The sequence below is a fragment of the Pithys albifrons genome, chromosome 7, assembly GCF_047495875.1.
Source record: "Pithys albifrons albifrons isolate INPA30051 chromosome 7, PitAlb_v1, whole genome shotgun sequence".
Classification (NCBI taxonomy): domain Eukaryota; kingdom Metazoa; phylum Chordata; class Aves; order Passeriformes; family Thamnophilidae; genus Pithys; species Pithys albifrons.
In genome coordinates this window covers 34,571,089-34,594,242 of record NC_092464.1, presented here as the reverse complement: position 1 = coordinate 34,594,242, position 23,154 = coordinate 34,571,089, and the positions used below count along the sequence as shown (strand labels likewise).

Here is a 23,154-nt window from a genome sequence, read left to right as displayed (position 1 = left end):
TTAAGAAGTTTGCTTCAGTTTAGAAACGTAATAAACTGGAAAGATTCGGAAGACTTGGGTTTCTTTGTCTCTGTCTTTTAGCTATTCAATTATGTGAAAATCAGGAAGCCTTGATAAAAATTAGCATAGGTTTGGAAAGGGTGATAAAAGTAGAGTTAACTTACAGCAGTCGTTTGTCAATGGTCATATGTAAGGAATAGTTTGAAAAAAGGAAATTTTATTTAGTAATTCAGATGCAGTGAATTTTGTGGAGTCCAACGTTACGGAAAGAGTTGCTTGTTTCTTCTTATAAACTATAAAAATTGACATGGCCTGTTTTATGTAAGTTTTGTGACTTCTTTATCTGCTAATGTGCCTGGAAGATAAGACTGATTTATATCCATCATTTCTTTGAGATTTCATATCACTGATCCCGTGAGTACTGGGAGTATAGGCTTACTTTTACATAGAATTTGAGATGTTCATCAAAAGTGAAGTATGAGTTTTGAATCATCAGACCTTTACTGGTAAGATAAACCAAGTTTTTTGGGGGTTTTTAATAACGGTATAAATTCAGTGTTATCTTGATTCAGGTGTTGGAGCTGCTCGAGCTGGAAACCTTACTTTCATGGTTGGTGGAATGGAACAAGAATTTAATGCTGCCAAAGAGTTGCTGACATGCATGGGTTCTAATGTGGTTTACTGTGGAGAGGTTGGAACTGGACAGGTAATGCTTTCTGAAGGGTTAATTGTTATCTCACTCTTACCTTTTTCTGACTTTTTTTTCTGTTGGTGCCTACTTTTTTATTCCAGATATAAATGCATGACAATATATCCTCATACTCCATACTTGTTTGCTTGTTTGCTTATCTCTAACCATGTGTTTATAAAATAACCTCATGGCTCTTTTGTCCAGTATGTTGTGTAGCTTAGTACCAAAGTCTAGCTGGTGTATCTCCACATTGCTTTGTTGGGATTATACTTCTTAGAGGACAGATACTTTGATTTTCTTTCTTCTGAGTTTAGATTTACTGGATGTTCTGAAGGACAAAGAGCCCCTACATCCCATGTATACTAACTGAGCTACTGTATTAAGAAAAAAAGCACGTTTTAATCTCTGAAGGAGCCATAGAGCAGCTTTTATTAACTGTACTATCTGTGGTTATTGGTGCTACATCTAGAAGAAAGCTACCAGAACGTATTTGATCATACTGTCCTGGGCCTGATTAAAGATGATACCTACATGTCAGGTCTATGAAAATGCATAAACTAAATGATGGTTTCACATATTTTCAGGCTGCAAAGATCTGCAACAACATGCTCTTGGCCATCGGTATGATTGGAACAGCTGAGGCTATGAATCTTGGAATCAGGTTTGTTTGATTTTTGTAGTGGATTGAAGCATTTTTTCCATATTTAGAGTTTTTGTATATTATGGTTGATTTTGCTGAGAAAATTATTATTAAGTGGCTTAGGTAAACTTTTGCCAGAAGTCGTCTTATAAAGCTGTTAACAGGTAAAAGGGATTATTTAATAAAGTAGGAATTCTTCAAAATGGGAATATTTTCTCTTATTGGCTGTTGCATTTTGCATCTGAAGTTAAGGGTTTATTTGTTCTGCTGTAGTGCAGTGTACAGTAATGTTTGACTTGAATTATAAAGATGCACAGGTATTATAGAGGTACATTTTTGTTTGTTTTCTAAGCTAACATACAGCTTATTCAGAGTATTATGCTCATGTGGCTCTCATTGGCTTTATTTGCTTTGTTAAATTGTTCCAAAATATAATGTAAACCAAAACTTCAACTACACTGTGTGTATCAAGTTAAGATCAAAGCATAAAACAGAACATCTACCTTTTTTCAACTTTTTGAGCATGGTTTGTTCCAATTGCCAAAACTCCTTGTTTGTCAAAGAGCTGCAGAATGCTCCTTGACAGGCTTGTCAATGCTAAAGAGTACTATTTCTTTTCTAGCATGTGATACATCTAACTTGTAAGTGACAGCATATTCAAGCAAAATTATTTTTACTTTCCAGTAGTAACATGTTTATTTTGCTGTGGTCTTTGTGATTTTATTTTCCAATAGAGTCCATGCAAGTACTACTTCAGTATCAAAAGTGTTTGAACCTTTCATAAATCTTTTAGCTGCATCTGAATCATTTGCAGATTTATAGACAAATCCTGTGTTTAAAGATACTATCTTGAAATTGTGTATCTTTTAAGGGCTTGGCATGAATTATTTTTCTGCACAGTTGAATCCTTAAAATTTGCCTGTTAAAACTACAGATTTTGTAGATACTTATCAACTGGGCTCCACTGTGTTCATGTGGATTTGATACACTATTAAAAGAGTAAGAGGGCATCAAAAGCTTATATAAATAAAAAAGAACACCTACATGCGCACACATACACGAGACAATGTAATAGATTCACATTTCCTCTTAATTACCATATCAAGATGCAGTTGTTTTATTGAATTGCCCTTGTCTCAGATGTTAGACTATCTTGACCTATTAAGTTGTCATGTTGTAATTGAGATAAAAGAGGAATTTGCTTTGCATCAGTGCTAATTGGTTTATCAATATCCTGTAGCATTTACATTTTAAAATAGTTTGTAAGATACTGAAGCATGTCTGCATCAAGCCATAATAAAACCAGTAGCATTGTTTACAACTATTGTAATCCAGAAAGTTTTCATTGAGTTCTGCTTTGTCATGATTCACTTCATAAAGCATATGCAACTGATTTTTTCATTATAGTTTTATCTACAATTGTAGGAATGATTGGAGTTAAAATTGAGCATAAAATACAATCAGGACATTTGGGAGGCAGATATTCTGAGCATGTAAGCCCTGTGCAGAGCAAGTTGATGTCTGCAGTCACTGTAGCTTTAAGGTGTTTGGAATTTTCATTTTTTGTTTTTATTTTTTCCGGTTTAAATTTTGGCTGAATTTGTATTCAGCATTTGTAAGCAAAAATCCAGTGTGAAGGTGACAGTGTATAAAACTTCCTACCCTACAGTCAAGGTTTTTAAGAAGGAACTGTATTTATTGTAGAAGAAACCTGCTGATTGTATCCCAAATTATACAAAGAGCAGAATCTCATTTAGGCAGAAACTGCAAGATGATTAAGACAGAGGCAGTAATTTAAAGCCTTATGAAGTAATTTAGAACCCTTGCATTGGTTTTGATTTGCTGTGATATAGATCCTGGAGAAGATGACTTCTGCTTATAACTAGAATGAGCTTTCCACTTCAGGTGTGTAAAAATTTCTCATGTACGAGTTAATACTTGTCATTCTAATTATTGGAAGTTTTACTATATTGGTACATTTATGATTTTTTTCCCCCAAGCATCAAGCTCAAAGGATAGTGTCTAGTGTCTAGTCAAAGGCTGTCTAGTTGGGAGAGATTAGGAGATGAGCTTCAATTATTGGATTGATGCATATCTAGTAAAGAAAGTCTGACTCTGACCTAATAACAGTAAAGGATACTGAATATCTAAAAATTCAGAATAGGAATTGTGGAACTTAGACATGTTCTTAAGTTTTAGGTAGAATAAAAATGTTGTTATGTCATGCATCATGTATATTTGCTCCATCATTTAAATTCAGTTTTAGGGACTTTGTATAATTAATTATTCAAAATATTGTTTTCTGAAGTAGATACAACTGGAAAGTCATATTATAACACCTTCCATATACCAATATATACTCTGAGCTTAAATCTTCAAAACAGTATGTTATTAATTCTATTAATAAATCGCTTCTTCTGTAATGTTTGCCTAAACCACGTGGTCCAAATTTTCATTTTCTGAAGTAGTTAGACTCACTTATTAATTTCAGATTGTTAAATTACTTCTGCTATTGGTTTATTTATTTTACATTTGAAATTATTGCATTTTTCCAAACTTCAACATAAGTAACAAATGGAATGTAGTAAGGAGGAAGGAAAACTGACATTAAAGAGAAGAAGTTCTACAGTAACCTCCCAGTAAAATAGGCAATATTACTATGTAATTTCTATGTTTATATTCCACTTGCTGTTCTACTTTAAACTAACATTATTTGCTAATCATCTTCATTTACTGGAAGTTACTTGGATTAGATTGCATAAATAAATTTTTTAAAAATTCCCATTCTTAGTTCTGACCTATGAAATGCTTGTTTTGTTCCGTTTAATTTTTTCTTTTATTTTCTTGATGCTTTATGAATGTTGCTAGTAAAAGTTAAAAGGTATGGCAGACATTCTGGAATTGAATTTGCATTGTCATTTGTATTTTCTTTTCTAGCATGTTAATGCAACTTTTCAGTAGAAACAACTTGAGCAGATTTTGCCATACAGTTTTATGGATAATGTGCATATTGCAAAATACTTACTGACTTACTGTGTCAAGCGAACACACTATTTCAGTTTTTCTGTCTGTTCCAGACTGAAATTTTGGAGGAGTGTGTGAAAAATTCTGTTAGTGGTTTTATCAAAGCTCAGCAAAACTTGAGTTTTGAACCGTGGCTTGAAGGGATTCTATTTTAAACTTTTTTTTTTTTGGTATGTGTTTCCATTGCAGGGTTTCTGCTGTTCACTTCATTAGGGATGCTATTGAAGAAGCATTGATTTGAGGGAAGCAATTGTTTTTGCTTTATTATACGTACAGTTAATACATGGGCTTCTTTTCTGCTTATAAGGGAGAAGAACATTTTGGTAATTGTAAATTCACACACACATGCACAAGCTCTTCCCACATCCAGTGGCAAGTTGTTATGGGGACTGGCAGACTGTCATCATTTTGATAGCTTGAGCAGTATATCTCTTGAACAGCAATGGAGCTCTTATGCAGAGAGTATCGTATGTTCCCAGCCAATTTACAGGGAAACAGCAATAACATTTTATCATGGTTGAGAGCCCAGTAGCTGCTTCCTATTAAACTTGCCCTTTCAGATACCTGTCTTGGATTAATTTGTTGATTTCAAATGGAAACTCAGTCTTCTCCACTGAAGCATGACTTTCTAGGATAGACTCTCTCTGAATGACAATTACTGTATATTCTAGCTGGTTTCAGACCATTACAAGCTTTGGGCACAGTGGAAGACAGAGGACTTCCTCAGTAACTGATTTTAATATATGTCTAATTTTAACTGTCAGTTATATATGCACCAGTGGATGAATCTTCAGAAAGATGAAATGCAAAGCACTTCTAACTTGCTCTTATTAATGATACACTTGCTGAAAAGGAGAAAAAAAAGTAGGTTCAGGTCTCCTGAAGAGAAGCTGCATGATGTTTAAGAGCAATGAATTTGAAGAAGCAGGGATACAAACTAATCTTCCTTTTTCTTATCAGAGAGCTCAAAAATGCCAGCTCTAGTGCAAGGCAGTATTTTACATATCTGTATAATACACACATGTTTTTTAAAGTATGCTTCCACAGAGGGATAGCTGGAACACTGTAAGAACATTCTTTGGGACGCTTATATGTCTCAAAATAATCAGCTCTCTGTCTTGCAGTATTCTCACAGCTGTAATTACGGCCCTCTGTGTGCAGGTAGAGTTGGCAGAAGCAGGCACTACGTTGTTAAAAATACTGATCTGGATGTAACAAAGATAAGGAAACAAACCAGCCAAGATACTTGTTTTGGGGGAAAAAAAAAAAAAGCAATGCCTGTGCATTTGAAAGCTCAGGCTTTGAATGCTCCTAAAGCAGGCTTTTTTTATTACAACAATTAAAGCTGTTATTCAGAGTGGCTCTTGAAGACTTTGATGAGGAAGACTTTAATGCACTATGCAAGAAGAAAGTACAATTTAAATACTGTGGAAGCATATTGGTACGTTTTGGTTTGGTTTCTTTTTTTTTGTAGTAAATGGCCACTGAAAGCATTCGGTTGAATCAGAGGGTTGGCAAAAACAGGGGAGGAAAATAAAGCTTGATCCTATTCAGGCCAGCAGGAGACTTCCCATTGAATTCCAGGGGCTGCTGCAGCAAATCATAAATAAGAGTGCACACCAGTAATGTTGAAAAGCTATCTGAGGTACAAAAAATGATCTTGCTCTGCATCATGATGTCAGAAATGCGGGAGGCACGTGCCATTATAGGAATAGGAGCGATGCTATATGACCTACTGTCTTAAACATAGTTTTTCAAACCAGAAATTCCTACTGGAATAAATAGGACATGCATTTTAGCAACTGTTCCATTGGTAATGAGCCTTTCTCATCTACAAATTAAAACCTTGAGTGATACAGTGCCTGGGAGCAGTGTTAGGCTATGGAGATCTGCAAAAGTCTGTGGCGTAAGAGCTAATGTAAAGGGTGTTGAATTCTATTAAAAAAACCTTTGTAGAAGGCTGTAATATATCCCTTTTAAAATGTCCTTTTTTCATCTTAGGTTGTTACTGAAGATAATTCCCTTGCTTTCTTTTTTGTCCCGAGCACAGCAGAAGTTTTGTATAGTGCCACATAAAGTGCTGCAGCTTGTCCTTGATACAAATGCAATTGATGTAAAATTACACTTTCAATTTATTATCAGCGTACATGTGAATTCATAAGAGGGTTAATTTCCTACAATATTGAAGAATTTTCAGGGTCTACACTGAGCAGCAGTTTATGCCATCATCTCTGTGGTAGAACAAATGACGTTTCTACTTGGACAAGCTTTGTTTTATCGGGATCAGTAACCTTATCAGCAGTTGACCCAGAAATGTAATATATGTTTGCAAATAGGTAACATATGTCACAATGAGATGCAGACTTGCCTCATAAGCAAGAGTATATAGTGAACATTTAACAAGAGCAAACCCACAAATGTACTGATATATGCAATAGAATTTTTTGAGAGCTGTAGCTGTTTCTTCATATTATTAGAGCAGAATCATTTGTGTTACCTTTTTTACTTCAGAAATGTACTAGTGTTCACATATAAATGCATCACACAAGTACTTTGATGTTGCCCCACTTGCTTGTAAATTTTTTGCTTTATTTAGAGAATATAATTTTGATATGAATAACAAGTATGTGATCTAGTAGGTAGCAGAACAGGGAATGCCTTTTAGTTAATAAAATACCAGGTAACTACTGTTCTCAGAGGACCTCTATTTTGCTTGCACTTTCAGAATTGCTATCTGAAGAGGATTTGCATAGTGCAAAAGGAAAAAAAGCTCTGAAAATCTACTGCTCAAATGGTGGATTGATGCTCTTTAATTTAAGATACAACATCCCTGCCCCCAATATCAATACTCTGTCATTTTTCATGGCTTATAATAAAGGGAGAGAAATGATGGTAGAGCCCCCTAAGATATAAAACAAGTCACCCATGTCTTGTGCATTTTGACATTAACACTTCTCTTCCTTGACCTTTGACAGATTAGGTCTTGACCCAAAGCTGCTGGCCAAAATCCTAAATATGAGCTCAGGTCGCTGTTGGTCAAGCGATACGTACAACCCTGTTCCTGGAGTGATGGAAGGAGTACCGTCTGCTAATAATTACCAAGGTGGCTTTGGAACAACACTCATGGCTAAGGTACCTAACATTTGCACGTAAAGTGTGTGCAGATGCTTCTTTTTGGGCTTCTTGCAAATGTTGTGAATGAAAATTTATGATTACAGGATAATATGTAGGCATGAGCAGAGGGGAACCCAACCTCTTACCTTAGCTCTGAATTAATGAGTTTTTTAGGGAGCTTTTTCTTAGCCTCCAGCTTCTTTCTAGCTATTGCTGAGCCACTCATTGAGATGTTATGCACTGTCCTTGAGTTCTGCTTTAATAGAGGAGTCCCAGTGGACTGTGTGTAAGGCGAGTGTTCAAGCCATTTAGGTGCCTCTTGGCATGACTGCTCTAGAATTTAGGAGCCTAAGTTCAAGAGAGAATTCAGGGAAATCCGGGTGACCTAATTAGGTGCTAATAGGGGCATAAGCATCTCAGATTTTGAGCCCACTCTCTTTTAGATATCTTAAACGGTGTGCTGTCTAGCATCCCCTTCCTTGCTAAGCCACTTACGTGCTTGTCCTTCTGCCTAAGGCCATTTTGAATGCAGAAAGCAAACAGATTTCAACCTACACCCCCACCCCCACAGGCTGATCTTCTGCAGGTATTTACATCTTCCTGTGAGCTCTCCTGAGCTGTGTTAGTTAGTAGCAGAAGTAGTGCTTCTCATGAATAATAATGATTTAAGTCCTTCTCAGCATGAACAAGTTGAAAACCTTCTGTTACCCATCCCAGGAGAATGCACTTACTGCCGTGCTCTTGGCTGTTCCAGGAGAAACACTGTCCTGAGTCACTCTGTGGTCAGGAAAGTAAAGCTCTTAGAGGCCAGGCCAGAGGAAAGTAGGCAAGGAGCTCAGGGCTCTGCATCCCAGTGATGAGGACACACAGTTGGAGGAAGGAGCTGTAAAACTCTTGATTCTTAAACTATTTCTGCACTGAGCACAATGATTGCCTGAGGTAAATTATAAAACCAGCCCTGGAAGAGGTCTCTCATCTCAGAATGTGAGTGCAGGAAATAATTTCACACTGAATGCCAGTTTCATGGAGATACTGGAGATATGTTCTGAGTAAGACATTTGAGCTCATACAGGCTAGGTTTTAGGCATACTGGTTTATGAGTGCTCCCAACTGGTTAGGCATTCTGTCAGTTTTCAGCTCTTCCACATACAGTGGAAGTTTAGCACTTTAAACAAAAACAACATTCTGAAAGGTGGTGACCAAACTCAGATATTGACATGCAAATCTCCAAAGTGCTGGAGCTCATGTTTGTAATACCTGCTTACTGATATTGTTCCTGTAATTCTGCGGATGATATAGGACAATTTGTGCATTTGCACATTCAATGAAATGAGACAAATTCTGTCTAGAGTGGGTCCAATGTGTTTTGCATTTGGTAGCACCAAAAAACTTTGCTAGTGCTGCATGGGTCAAAACCCCTCAGTGGCTGACACACTACATTTTACGTTTAGGGACCAATGACCATGAACTTTCATTTCTTGGAGGCATGTGTTAAAATATTGGAAAGTAGCAGTTTTTAGATCATATTCATGTCATTGATCATAGTAGACAATAACGTGTTACTTAAATTACTGGTTTATAAAAAGTGTTAAGTTATTGTTTGGAGTTTGCCAGGGCTATTGATTAGAGAGATAAGCAAGCTGATCTTGGCCTTGCCTCAAAGCTCATTTCCATCTTGTGTGGTGGTTTCAAAATCTGTTATGCCTGTTGTGTCCTGTTTCACACTGCAATCTCTATTCTCATGATGCTTACCTCTTAATCTTGTCCAGAATTACTAGTATTTAATAGGGGCACGTATTTCCTTCCCTCCCTTTTAAGTTTCTTTGTAAAGGTGGTATTTTTTTTCATTTTGTTCTGCTTCTAATGGGGGACCTTCATCTCCCCTGGACAGTGCACTGAAAGATCTTACTTTCATTGAAGGAATAGCAGCCTGGCTTGTGCCTGTTCAAACTGCCAGCTTTTGGTTATAAAGTGTCAGTGATAACCAAGAGGAGAGTTCCTCAGAGAGGTTTGTTGTTGCTGTTCACCTCTTCTGACTGGGCCTCTCCTCTGACAGTCCTGAAGAGTGAGTGCTTTCTTTAGGCTGGAATCCTTAGTAAGAGAAAAAGACAGTAAATTCCTCTCATGCTGCTTGAACAATGCTATGTTATTCTATTGCTATAAAGATGGAAGATTTCTTGATTTACTAAGTAGCCAAGACAGCTGATCAGGCTATTACTTGGTGCAGTGGTGACCTCTTTTAAGACATTGTTCTTTAGTTTCTGGAAAGACTTTTGCTACTGTCCATTTCATCCTGGTGTGTGATACACCATGTAGTGTGTGAATTGTTTGAGATGGGCACTTTTTTATGGGAAATGCAGGGCATGATTTTGCCACTTAAGAAATAAAAAAATACATATTCAAAGAGGAAAGAGGTAAGTAAAACCCTGAGGCTGAGGAGAAAATACTCCACAGTGAAAATATCTAGGAATGCCTCAGTAACAGAAACTGAACACAGTTACTAAACTTCAAGTTACTGCTCACATATCAGATGTGGTAGAAGTCAGAGGCTTTCTTAAAAATATTTTGTCTGCAATGGATCCCTCAAGCAAAGCCAGAGGATCCTTATTTTAAGTGTTTGGGTCAGAAAACCTCTGTAAAGTTCTTTGGTCTTAAAATTTGATATTGAAACATAGAATTTAGTCAACTTAATGGGAAAACTGCTCCAAAGATTTTGCATTTAAAAGATCTAGTTTATTTCCCCATGCCATTTTTGTGTTCAAGGCATTGCAGGCCAGAAGCTCCATCTTTCATTGAGAACGCAGTTGCTAATTAAATGTTAACTTTGGATCCTGAGAAGAGCTAGGTTTATATCATATTCTTCTTGACTCATGTCAAGACAGCCTTTGAGCTTTTTTCCAAATAGCAGTTTCATTTACATCAATTGCAAAATAAATGTAAGGAACCAGATAATTCCAAAGTGAGCACTGGAAGCAGATTGTGAAAAAGAATGTTTCCCTATTCCAAGCTGAGAAAAAGTGGTTAGAATATTTAGTGCATTGAGACACCTGGAAGATGTTGTCAGTTTCAAAGAGTATGAGAGGAGCCATAAACCATGCTCTCATTTTTACTTTTCCAAATAGGGAAATTTCTTTTAGAGCTATTTTGTACTATTTCACTTGAGTAATCTCCAACCTCAGGGAAAAGGTGCAAAATACTTCATAATCTGAAGCTAAAGATAACCTTTACTTACAGTTTGTATTTTTTTTCCTTCAAAGCTCTGATTTATAGAATGGGGTTTTAAAAAATAAAACAACCTTCCTGAACTTTGGAGTCAGGAGTCCTTGTCCATTTAACTATTGAAAAATTGTTGAATGTTTCAGCCACTTTGGAACTAGAGTTTCATTATTAAAGTGAAAAGTGAAGAAACGTACTTCATTGGTTTAGGAATGGTATTCCCCAATTTAATGCTCCCCTTAAAACCACAAGCCTTTGCTCTCCTCCTCTGCTGAGACACAAAAAAGGTGGAGATCACAGCTTGAAATGAGAACAATTTACTGGAAACAGTGATAAGGAAACAAACAGTAACAGCAACAATAGTAATTAAAAAAATGTACGAAGAGCAAAATGCTCACCAACTCTGGGACAATGAAAGACAATGGCAGAAAGACCCTCCAACTGCCACGCTTTTCCATGTCTGGAAAGGAACGTCCTTTCTTCATGAAAGTAAGAGAGAGAATCCATTTCCCCTGCCCCTGGCAATGACATAAGATGATCTTGAATAATATTAGGGTCTTGGCCATGCCTACACAGCTTCAGGCTCTTCCCCCTCATGGCTACTGCAAAAAAATAACCCTGTTTTTGGCCAAACCCAGGACATTTCTGAAACTGTATTTGTGCTGGCAGCCTATTCAGAATTTTCAGGGATTGTTTCTGTGAACGTTCCTTCAGAGATAAACAGATCAGTCACCACTACCTAAGCACCTCCATTAGTGTGGAGTTAGATGATTTTGCCTTTCTAATATTCCCTTACATGATTTTAGCTTTGGTGAATAAAATGAATAGTATGGGAATAGGTTTCACAAAGAGTGTTTGTAAGAAGCTAGGAATATGTCATGGGAATATCTTACTTAAGTGAGGTTAAAGTAACTGTTCCTAGATTTGTCAAGTTATCAGTCTTTCAACAGAGTTGCTAGACAACAAGAAATGATCTCCCCTGATGCAGATGAAAACTGTTTTGGATCCTGTGTCATCTGATATGTATGTTTTTCCCATTTTCCTAGATCTTGAAGTCATTCAAGGGTAATAGGAAAAGTAACTATAATTCTGATTTGTATCAGAATGACCTTTATAGAGCCATTTTACAGATCAAAGTGACGTTTAGAGAGTAGAGTAAGATCTTGAATTTCCTTGTGCTAATTCATATCCGGACACACTGAAAGTAAAGACCTGTCTTGTAAGTCATCCCTGAGAAGTCAAAAGTGCTCTCAACAGTCTCTCAGTTCTTCTGTATCAAAGGTGGGGTCCATCTATCAGAGAAGGGGCAGAGCATCTTTAGTTAGAGGCTTGTGAAACTGGTGAAGAGGGCTTTAAACTAAAGTTGCTGGATGAGGGGAAGCCCCATCCATCCCATTCCTACCATTTTGATGCCAGTGACAGTGATTGCTGCCCAGAGCCTGGAGATGGATTTTAGGTCAGCAAGAGAGCACCTGAAGAGCAGCCATTCCAGCCAGTAAGTTGGCTTCATCAGAGTCCAGCTTAAATGACTCTGTGCTGATGCTGTCTGCACATACCTGCAGGGCTATGATCTTGCTGGCATCACAGAGACGTGGTGGGATGGCTCCTATGATGGGGTGCTAGAGTGGGAAGGATATGGGCTTTTGTAGATGAGGAGGGGATTGTGTTCTCTATGTCAATGACCAGCTGGAGTGTGTGGAGCTCCTCCTGGGGATGGATGAGGAGCTGACTGAAAGCTTATGTGTCAGGATTAAAGGGATGGCAGGGAGCCATGACAGTATAGTGGAGATCTGCTACAGGCCACATCACCAGGAAGACTGAACAGATGAGACTGATACAGACAGACAGGAGTGGCTTCACATTCACAAGTCCTGTTCCTCATGAGGGACTACAGCCACACCAGTGTCTGCTGGAGGCACAACACAGCAGAGCATAAGGCAGTCTGTAAGAGGTTCCTGGAAACCATTGATGATAACTTCCTTCTCCAGATGATACAGGAGCCAACAAAGAAAAGCACATATGAACAATCAGCTCCTGGACAAACTCAAACACAAAAAGGAAGCCTACAGATTTTGGAAGCAAGGACAGGTAGGCTGGGAGAAATACAGACAAATTATCCAAGCAGCCAGGGATGATGTTAGGAAAGCTAGAGCCCTGACAGAATTAAACCTGATGAGATACTTCAGGGACAACAAGAAAAGCTTCTATAGGTACATCAGTGATAAAAAGAAGACTGGGGAAAAAGGAGATCCTCTCCACAAGGAAATGGGAGACCTGGTTGCTCAGGATTTGGAGAAGGCTGAGGTACTTTGACAGGTACTTTGAGGGGTGGGCCTGTGCAAACCTCATGAAGTTCAACAAGGCCAAGTGCTGCACCTGGGTCAGGGAAATCCCAAGCATGGATACAGTCTGGGCAGACAATGGACTGAGAGCAACCCCAGGAAGACGGACTTGGGTGTGCTGGTTGACAAGAAGCTCAGTGTGACCTGGACACATGCACTTGCAGCACAAAAATCCATCCGCATCCTGGGATACATCAAAAGCAACATGGCCAGCAGGGCAATGAAGGTGATTCTCCCCCTCTGTCTGCTCTCATGAGACCCCACCTGGAATGCTGCATTCAGCTCTGGGGCTTCTAGCCTAAGAAGGAAAAGGGACCTGATGGAGTGAGTACAGAGGAGGGAGGGTGGTGAAGATGATCAGAGGTCCGGATCATCTCTCCTATGAAGACAGGCTGAGAGAATTGGAGTTGTTCAGCCTGAAGAAGAGAAGGCTCCAGGGAGACCCTGTAGCAGCTTCCAGGACCTATAGGAGGCCTACAAGAGACACGGAGAAAGACTTATGACAAGGGCATGCAATGACAGGACAAGGGGTAATGGCTTCAAACTGAAACAGGGTAGATTTCAATTAGGTGTTACAAAGAAATTATTTACTGTGAGGGTAGCGAGGCACTGAAACAAGTTGCCCATAGAAGTTGTGGATGCCCTATGCCTGGAAGGGCCTATCCCTGTTGAAGGCCAAGTTGGATAGAGCTTTGAGCAACCTGATCTAGTAGAAGGTGTCCCTGCCTATGTTTGGAGGGTGGGAACTAGATGATTTTTCATGTCCTTTCCAACCCAAAACATGAAAAAAATCAATCCCACAGCAGATGCTATAAACCACCATAGTTCTGGATGTACAGGAATTCTGGACATTTCCTAGTAACACTTAGAGGTTCTTTTGCAACTTTCTTGAAATATGGACCACAAAAATTGATTTCACTAACAAGACCTTATAGAAGCAGCCTTGAGTGCAGGCATTACTTTTCCTATTTTGACAAGAGATCTGTTTATATGTACAGGCCCTTGTTAGCATTTTCACCTTTGGTTGGTTTCATGTCTTACTCAACTTAGAGTTCGAGCCATCCTCCAGCCTAGCTTGTCATTTCTATCCAGCGTGCATGCAGCTGACTATTTCTGACTAACCATGGTTAGTCACAGTGCCTCTTACTCTCCTTTGGGTTCTGTCCTATTTATTTCAGGTTATAACTGTAGTTGACCAAGGACTCTTGGAGGACAGGTTTCAAATTCATCCTCTTTGAATCTTGCCCTTTTTTTGCCTCAAATTTAGTGTTTAAAAATGCAGTGGCATTATTCTCTGTGTCCCTTTATTAAAGAAAGTCACTAAAGAAAAAGTCATTAAAGAAAACTTCATATTGTAGCAGAACCAGGACATTCCCCATGGGAATTCTCTAGTGCATCCTTCCGGTTAAGCTGCAAACCCTTTGTATTCCCAAAGTGGCCTATGCCTCTCATTTTGGTATTAACTGGTTACATTACAGTAAATGTATGTATGCTAAGTGGCTTCAATTTTCTTGTTCTTCAAATTCCTTCTGCTTGATTTGTAAATTTTTTCTAGAAATAGAGAAGTCCTCTTGCCCAAACAAGAAAATGATGCTATTAGAACCCATGTTCTAAATGCTTCAGTGAATAGCAAAGGAGATTTTCTTTTTGCAGATAAGATAACACAGTGGGGAAAAGGAGTCTGAGTCTTGCTAAAAGGTTAAATAGTGATTTAGAACCTTAGAATTCCTCCTTTTTTTAAGGTAGTTGTCTACCTGGCAAAGTTTGAGATTTTTCTGTTGAATAACATGGAATTACTGTTTTAAAAAATAAAAACTAAACAAAACTCACTTCTTCCAAGACTGAAATTTTAAATCTGGAGTATTGTATATGTTGGCAGTTGAGTTCTTCTCACAGTGGAAACCAAATAACCTATAATACGTTCATGGCTATTTATATCCTTGTTGTTTCTTCCCTGACTTTTTTTCTTTCCTTCCATTCTTCCTCTCTGCCCTCTTCCTCTCTCTTCTTGCTCCCCACAGGATCTTGGTTTGGCCCAGATTTCTGCCACCAACACGAAGACACCAGTTCCTTTGGGATCCCAGGCACATCAGATCTACAGGATGATGTGTGCCAAAGGCTATGCCCTGAAAGACTTCTCAGCTGTGTTCCAGTTTTTACGTGAGGAAGAAACCTTGTGAGCTGTCCTTTGGAGATGAACACAATAACAAACCACATTTTTTATCCTTATAGCTTGTTTGAGAAGTGTGTGGGTTTAATCAAGTACTGTGCATCCTGCTCCCATACAGAATAATCATCTTAGTTGTCTAGATCACAATGAACTCCAGAGTTTCCTCATAATTCTTGAAAAAGCAAGCCACAGGAAGGGATTGTTTGGTAATTAGACAACAGCAAGTCCTTTTTTTTTTAAGAACTGTCAAAGTTTTTTTTTCACTAGATGCAATAAATAATTTTTAAACACTTTTTTTTGAAACACAACTGTTTGCATATAAAATAACTTACAGCTACAAATGTAGTTGAATCATGAATAATAAGAGAATGTTTTATTGCCATTTTATCATATATAGTGATCTATTAAAATTTAAAAATTAATACTTTATGGAAAAAGGGAATATTTGTTCAGTGAAGAAACACAGCTTGATATGGATTTTTTTTTCCTTGGACCTACTAGCCTTGGTTTGATCAGTGGTGAATTTGGCCTGGGATTCAAGTTGCAGATTACGTTTATAGGCACTTGTTAAGTGGAAAGCTGTTACAGCATGTTTACCTGATAGACTTAGTTAAAATAATACAAAATGTGTGTCCTTCCTGTAAAGCTCCATTATTGTATTTTGCTAACCCAATTTTATATTTTCTTGTGTTCTGTCATACATTTCTCAGAACTCAAGATCGGCACTTACCGGAAGTTCTAACAAAGTGTACATTTGTTTTAGGTAATTACTGAAGTATTTTAAATCTAAACAAACCCCATTATTTTGAAAAGAAATAAAATCTATACTGGTAAATACTTGCCGTATGATAATTTGCATTTTGTTTTGATGCAGCCTTGTACACACAATATTAACCAAAACTTTTACTAAGTGGTCTTATTTTTTAATTTGCTTGGTTTTCTACAGATTACCTTCTTATTTTGCAAAGCAAAGCTTTTCAAACACTCTTGATGTGAAGTGCAGATGGTAGTATATTGCATATGTATTACCTTAACAGTTCACCATCTCTTTGTCTTGCAAGAGTACAGATACACACTTGGCTTTATAAATACTTACATTCAGGTTCTAGGCTTAATGAGCAATTATGCATTTACACTCATGTTTTGGTTGTATGATGGATCCTTTTATATAAGCACATTTGGTTATCATAATTGTGAGTATGAATTAGCTCAATTCTATGAATAATCAGAGAACTTGAACACTGTCTTTAACAAATTAGTAACATCATAGCCACTCAGGTGCTCGAAAATGCAGCAACATAGAACCATAGCTGCAGATGTGTCGTTTGACCTTTGGTAACAAGACAGACCACACGTGACATTTATTTTCCTATGGTACTCCTGCCTCACATAATATAAGGAGTGGTTCTGGTCTTGTTATGAATTTGGGGTCAAGCAGTGAAGAATATTTTTGCCAGCGAGATCCTTGTTCATTTGGAAGTTTTATAACAGATGAAGTAAGGAGTTGTAGGAGTGTCCTGGTTGAGTTCATATCCTCTGTGTTTGACTTAGAGATCTGGCTGACATCAGCAGGACTGCTGAGAGGTGGTTCCTTCTACTGTCTACCCCAGCCTGTAGCAGCATTTGCTATGAATGTGTTTGCTGGTAACCCTGGGTTTACCTGTAACCCTGGGCTTGCAGGAAGCATAATAATTTGTTTTCTGAAGATATTAGATGCACATACAATTGTTGGGAGTCATGACGGAAGAGAATATGCTCAGTGAGACAGTCTTCAAAGTTTTTAGCCTCTGAAATCATAAAGCCTCTGTTAAGTATGTGGAAACCTCTGTTATTTTTATGTTTCTCTCAAAGGGTTGTAGCTTAGGCTTTCTGAGGTTCATTTTTCCTCCCTCACAACCTCTCATCAAATTTTACTCCTAATCGCAGGGTGCTCAAGTTGGAGAAGAGGCTGCCAGACTGCCATTTTGGCAAACCAAGGAAGTGTCCTGTGGTCATCTTCTTGGAGAAGGATTTTGGCTGAAATTAAAAACAAACAAACAAACAAAAAACCAAAACCCCAACTTCAGGGCAGACAGCCAGCACATAAAGTTTTAGAACAAGCAGTTAGTTTTGCAAAGTCAGAAACAACTTTTTAAATAAATCTTATTCTGAGAAAGTGCCTTGAAAACATCAATGATGTCTGATACTTGAAGCCAGTAATATGATTTATATTAGAATACATATGTTTTTTTACTAATTCTGCAGGGGAATATTGTGTAACTCTATATATATAGAGTGGCGATGGTATTCATGCTAGATATGGCTATTCTGCATGTGCATATTTTTTAATGTATATTTTGCTTGGGGTATGTTCCTGGTCTGTGGAAATTAAGCAAATACTAAAACTATTGTCATTGCTAGAAACAGGTGTTGAAAACTGTAATTTTTTGAGTTGAACAGAAAGATGGTAAAATTGATTGAATTTCTACACTAATTACCTCTCAGTGCATACACACAAATTAGATGCAACAAATTAACAGCATATTTTGTAAATGTCCCAAAGGAAAACTTGAAGTGACTTCTTTTTAACTTAATTTCAGTGTTAAACCAGCCCTCCCATGATGCTTACTTTGGAAACTCACCTATATGAGATGCTTTTACTGACTAACAGGAAAATACTGACAACCAATAAAAGTAGTGTTGTTTTTTTAAAAAACTTCTCAGCAGCCTTCTCTCATTTATGATTCAGTATAACCCATCTTAAGCAACTATTTTTGGTGGTCATTTAACAGAGGCAGTCTTCTATTAAAACACTGAGTACTGTATTGCTTTAAGTTTATTTATGGCTCTTACTAGCCTAAGGAGGAAGAGAAGGTGTTCTGACCAAGTAAAAGTATTACATGTGGTAGTCTGGCTCTGCTTTAATCAATGGGAATTTGGCCATTCAGTACAATACTGCCAAGAGTTCCCAGTGTGTGTTGAATGCCCACGTGATTACAACGCAGATGTGGCCAAGATGTAGCTGTGGAGAAGCTCAAGCATGTCCCTCTGGCAGGGGTTGTGCCACATTACTTAGGATTATGAGGAGTTGAAGTGGTGTGTGTGAGAGGAAGGAGCCAGCACAAGCTGCTGAAGTTTGTATTTCCAGTCTCCATCCCAGCCCTGTCCCACACTGGATGAGAGAGATGCTGAGGCATACAAAATAGCTGCTGTCCCTGCATGCCTGAGAACAGAGCTACCTGTCTTTTCAGCTGTTTAAATCTTACAGCTCTTTGCCACAGGAAGATTTATCAAATGGCTTATGGAACTGAAAGACTGGGGCCACACCTGAAGCAAGCAGACAAGGACTGTCATCATACAAGTGTTACTGTATTTATGCAATACATGTCAGTCTATGCTTTTAGTCTACCAACTTGATTTATAAAACCAAATCTATCCAGTCATAAGTGTGACATTACTAATTTGATCAGCATGGATACCTGTTGCTTTTGTTTTGTCTTTACATCATCATAGTCTTTTCCTCCTTCATATAATAATAGATGTGATTCAGCTTTTCTCAAGAAAAGTTGACAATATTGTCTGTCTTTACATGACTGGCTAGTACGTTGTGGAAACTTTGAAGCAGTTCGGAAACTTCTGGTTTGTTTCCTTGGTATTCTGACACAACATGTGTAGTATTTTAGATTTAAAGTTCATTAAAACCCTCTTGAACTTTTAGGAGACTTGTAAACTTTATTGTCTTCAGTATCAAGTTCTTAGAACTCTTACTGCAAGCCTGACAACACTGAAAAATTATATTTCTGGAGCGGGAGAAGTTTACTTCAGTGTCTACAAATTAGAATAAATGGTGCTTTTGAAAAGCTGAAGCTTTCAATAGCAACAATGTCTTTGCCTTTCTGTGCAACACCATAACAGTTGCTGGTATTTTTAAGATTTGTTCCTTTCTGTATATGATTTGTTACAACCTCTCCAGTCTGCTAGCACATTTTCACATTAATTTTTTTCCCAGTAAGAATAACAGCAACAGTTACAAAGTTTTCTTAGGTGGACAGAAAATGAATATTTTTATGGTTGATGTGTTCAATAGATGTATGAACTAGGCATCCATATGGCAATGATTTTTTTGTTTTGTTTTGGCATTCATCATGGCTTGTAAGCACTTGGGGTAAATTGGAACAGGTGGATAAACCTTTCTGAAGTACTAAATGTCTTGTAACAACTACTGTATAATTAAAAGCCGTCTGGTTCTTTTTGCATTTACACCCAACTCTTCCTTTTGACCTTGACCCTGAGATGAAGCCTGTATTTTCATTTGAAGTAAGAAGTAACTCAGTCTGTTTCTTCATTTAATTTTACTGAACCTCCATTAGTGATGACAGTTTGGGTTGTTAGAGTAAAGGCTGTATATGGAGATAATAAATGTAGTAACATATATTTTATGAAGTTCACTGATTTAAAAAAGACTTGGAGAACTGGCCAAAACCAACTGAAGTCCAATTGACAAAAAGATGTTTGCATGTGCCTAAAATGCACTCTGGTCCTCTACTCTGGAAAGAAATGCAAATATTGTTACTCAACATTTCAGTCCCTATAGTATTTTCAGAAAAGAAGGAAATTTTATTTTTGTCTTTTTGAAATTCAAGGGAGAAAGCAGAGAAGTAAAATAAAAGTAGTAGCCTTCAAATGTGGTCACACATAAGCTTTATTTGGCCTGAATCAAGTCTTGCTGCTGTCTGTCTGCCAGTTTGAGACACATGACAAAATTAACTTGTATTTATGCAGGCAACTTAGGGCAACAACAGCTGTAAGGAAGAAAGTTATGTGGGAAGTAACTGAAAGAATACTGGTTAAATTCTCTGAACTAGCTACTTTGTTCTGAGTCCTTTTTTCCAACTGATCAACAGCATTAGCTGAGCTGTAGCCACTGGTTGCAGGCATACCTGAGCCAGCTGTAAGCTAGTTTTTTTTTGTGCATCTGCAGCTATCTAGTCTCATGGTAAACACTGGGGCAGCAGTGCTGTGTAGACAGGCTGTTTCCAGTACCTAAACTGTCTAGCAGTAGTGTGGCTAGCAGTAGTGGACCATTTCTGCTTTGCAGTCATGTTATTTCATGGCCAAAGAGCATGGAAGCTTTCAATGACCAATATTTAGCAGGCTAATGCTTTTGATGTTGTAGCTGTTACCTGTTTTACAGCATCCTCCTGGCAGTCTGTGCCCTGTCGCTTGTTCCTCTGGACAATGCCTAGAAGTCCCCTTGGTGTTGGGTAATTGTGGCAGACAGGAGTTGAGCTGCAGTCCACAAAAAAGACTGAGTTCAGTCACTGGTGATTGAAGCTGGAGCTTCAGACACAGGAGTTTAATGTATGCTTAGATTTCTCTCCATTTCTGCTTAAGAGGTTTTCTTAAAAGCTCTACCATGTTTGAACCTGTACATTTCAGGGCACAAAGAGCCCTGCAGTGTGTCAGTTGTTTGGGGCTTTTTCCCTGTATTTGTATTACAGATGCATTTGCTGTTCATTCTCAAAAATAGCTAGTTTCTGGTTCTTGTCAGGAGATGGGCAGAAAAACACGACTAAGCAAATGGAGAATGATAGGTCACAGGACCTGAGGCCAACACGTAACTCTCACTGTAAAGCTACTGGATCCTCTCCTCGCCTCCTATTGCTATGACTGTTTTACTCTGCTTATTTCTGGGTAGATAACTGTGTTAGCTTATGTGCAAACTGAGTCTCTGTTTAATAAAGAAGAAGTAAGCAGCATCTAGTGCTGTGTGACCTGGAGAGTCTATCAGGGGAAGGTAGTTCCTTGTAAAACAGATAAGGGAGCTGCAATCTTCTCCCTCCACACCATGATAAAGATGGAGACACTGAGTCTGCAGACATCCTTAGATGCTACCACAAAACTCACAGCCAGCAGAATGCAGTTCCTGTCCCACATCGCACCTCCCAGCTCTGCTGTCTGAGCAATAAACATCACACCAGCCTCTCCAAGCTCCCTAGGGCTGCTTGTGGCTCTAGTTTTGGCAGCTTTATCTGCCTCAGCCCTCGCTGCCTGGAATCTACTTCTGCACTTCCTCCCAAAAATTCCTTTTCCAGTGCTGTGCCTGAGCTGACTGTAGGCCTTCAGTGTGCCTGCAAATAAGATGTTAGGTTTTGCTTGCTCTCCATGTGCTCCCAGTAGTGCCAGAAAGCACATAATGTGTCTCCCTTGTTTCTTCCAGACTTAATAAGTAAATGGAGCTATAAACAGTAAGCCAAAAGGATGGGGATGGCAGGCATTTATGGGGTAATAGGAATTTGTTCATTGAACTGATCGTTGTGCTACTTCATGACTGCGATATCTCAGCTTTTTTTCTGAGAGCAGGAGCAATGTGGGTTTCTTTTCATATGGAGAGGAGCCAAAAGTGGCTCCGTCCACTGCCTTGTGGTGGTCATTTTGAAACAGACTCATTGTTTAAATTCACAGTAAAAATGAAAAATAGCCTTTTTTATTATTAAAATATAGCTGGTTTGGTTTGTTGGATTGTTTTAAAAACAGTTTTCTACAAATGGATGCTCTAATCTGTTTGATAGTATTTTACTTCCTTCTCCATCAGTGTAACAGCCTGTATATTACAGGCTACATATAATATCTAAAATCACAGTCAGGAATCTATGAGAAACTTGAGTCTTAAGGTAACCCTGCCATGGTGCTGTTAATAACATACTGCAAACAAGAAAGTATTAAGTGGAAATAATGCACTCAGTAAGAAGTAATAAATCCTTTGATCTTTCTTTGAAGCAAGGGTATATGCTTAAACTACCAATTCAGGGACAACCAGATGCCCATAAAGAATGGTTCTTCGCTTTGATAGAAAATAGCTGAGGCCTGCCCAGCAGCTCTGGTCTGTAAACAGATTAGTTAAGTGGTCATCAGCTCTGATTTGCGTAGGGTAGTCTTTGCACACAAACCCTAGTTCCAGCCTTAACGAGCTATTTACTTGCAGGAAAGCTACTGGGTTCCTTTTAGTTAGAAATCTCAATAGAAAATTGTTTTTTGAGAAGGGGAAGGATCCCAGTTTGGAAATAGCACTGTTCTGTATATATCTTAATAAACTGGCAGTTTGGTGTGTTTGCTGAGCCTCTTTAGTGCTTGACTGTGGGAATTAGAAAAATAGCTCATACTTGGAAATTTGGAGAACAATTTCTTCTCTCCACTCATTGGTGGCTTTCAGCATTGGCTAGATAAAGAGCATATGTGGGAGGGGATTGGGAAACAGACGCTTGAGTCTGTGGGGGAAGGATCCCAGAGACGAAGTGTTCGCTGAGGAGGATTTCACTAGATTGTAAAATACTCATCACCTCTGGATAAAAATAAATGCCTTGTGCTTGCTGGTTTGTATGCAGAGGTTGTGTTCAGCCTGCAGATTTGTTACTTACATTTTTCCCTGTTTAAACGCCTTTTGATCCCCACAATTACTTTTGTCTAATACAAAGGGAGGTCAGTCTCAGCCACAAACACAGCAGATGGTGAGATTCAGCCTAGAGTATAGAAAAGCTACAGTACCATAAGTGTCTCTTGCATTTTAAAGTGCAATTCTTCTCAATTGATTTCAGCCTGGCCAGCAGATTGCTTTAGTTTGAATCCAGAAAGCAGCGAAACTGCTTTTTTTGATGGGGAGGCAAATATGTTAAAAGGGGGAGAAAAACACAAGTACTCCTGAAACCAACTGTGAGCAGTTTTAGTGCAAACCTGCTGTGGCTGGTAATGTCTTAAAAATTATAGACTGGATTCTTTCTGTATTAATGATCTCACAAACTTTGGGGTGCCAGGTCTACAAATAAGGATATAATGTAGGTATATGTGTTTTAACCCAGAATACTGGCGTTAGACACAGAAAAGTTAATCATGTAGTTCTGCCTTGCCATAGTAACAGTGAAAAATGTTATGAATCTGTTTTTTCACTGCTTACACTATTTCCTTTTTGTGTTCCTTTTTG

At 38.2% G+C, this 23,154-nt stretch overlaps 1 protein-coding gene across 1 annotated transcript in view; it reads left to right on the top strand.

The window, feature by feature from the left end:
- HIBADH (3-hydroxyisobutyrate dehydrogenase) overlaps positions 1-19,436 on the top strand; it is an 87,587-nt gene extending 68,151 nt beyond the window's left edge. Inside the window, exons 5-8 of the mRNA XM_071560998.1 lie at positions 573-706; positions 1,276-1,352; positions 7,331-7,487; positions 15,049-19,436. Of these exons, the coding sequence (XP_071417099.1) occupies positions 573-706; positions 1,276-1,352; positions 7,331-7,487; positions 15,049-15,207 (527 nt within the window). The 3' untranslated portion in view covers positions 15,208-19,436. The remainder of the gene's footprint in view (positions 1-572; positions 707-1,275; positions 1,353-7,330; positions 7,488-15,048) is intronic.
- The last annotated feature ends 3,718 nt before the right edge of the window (positions 19,437-23,154 follow it).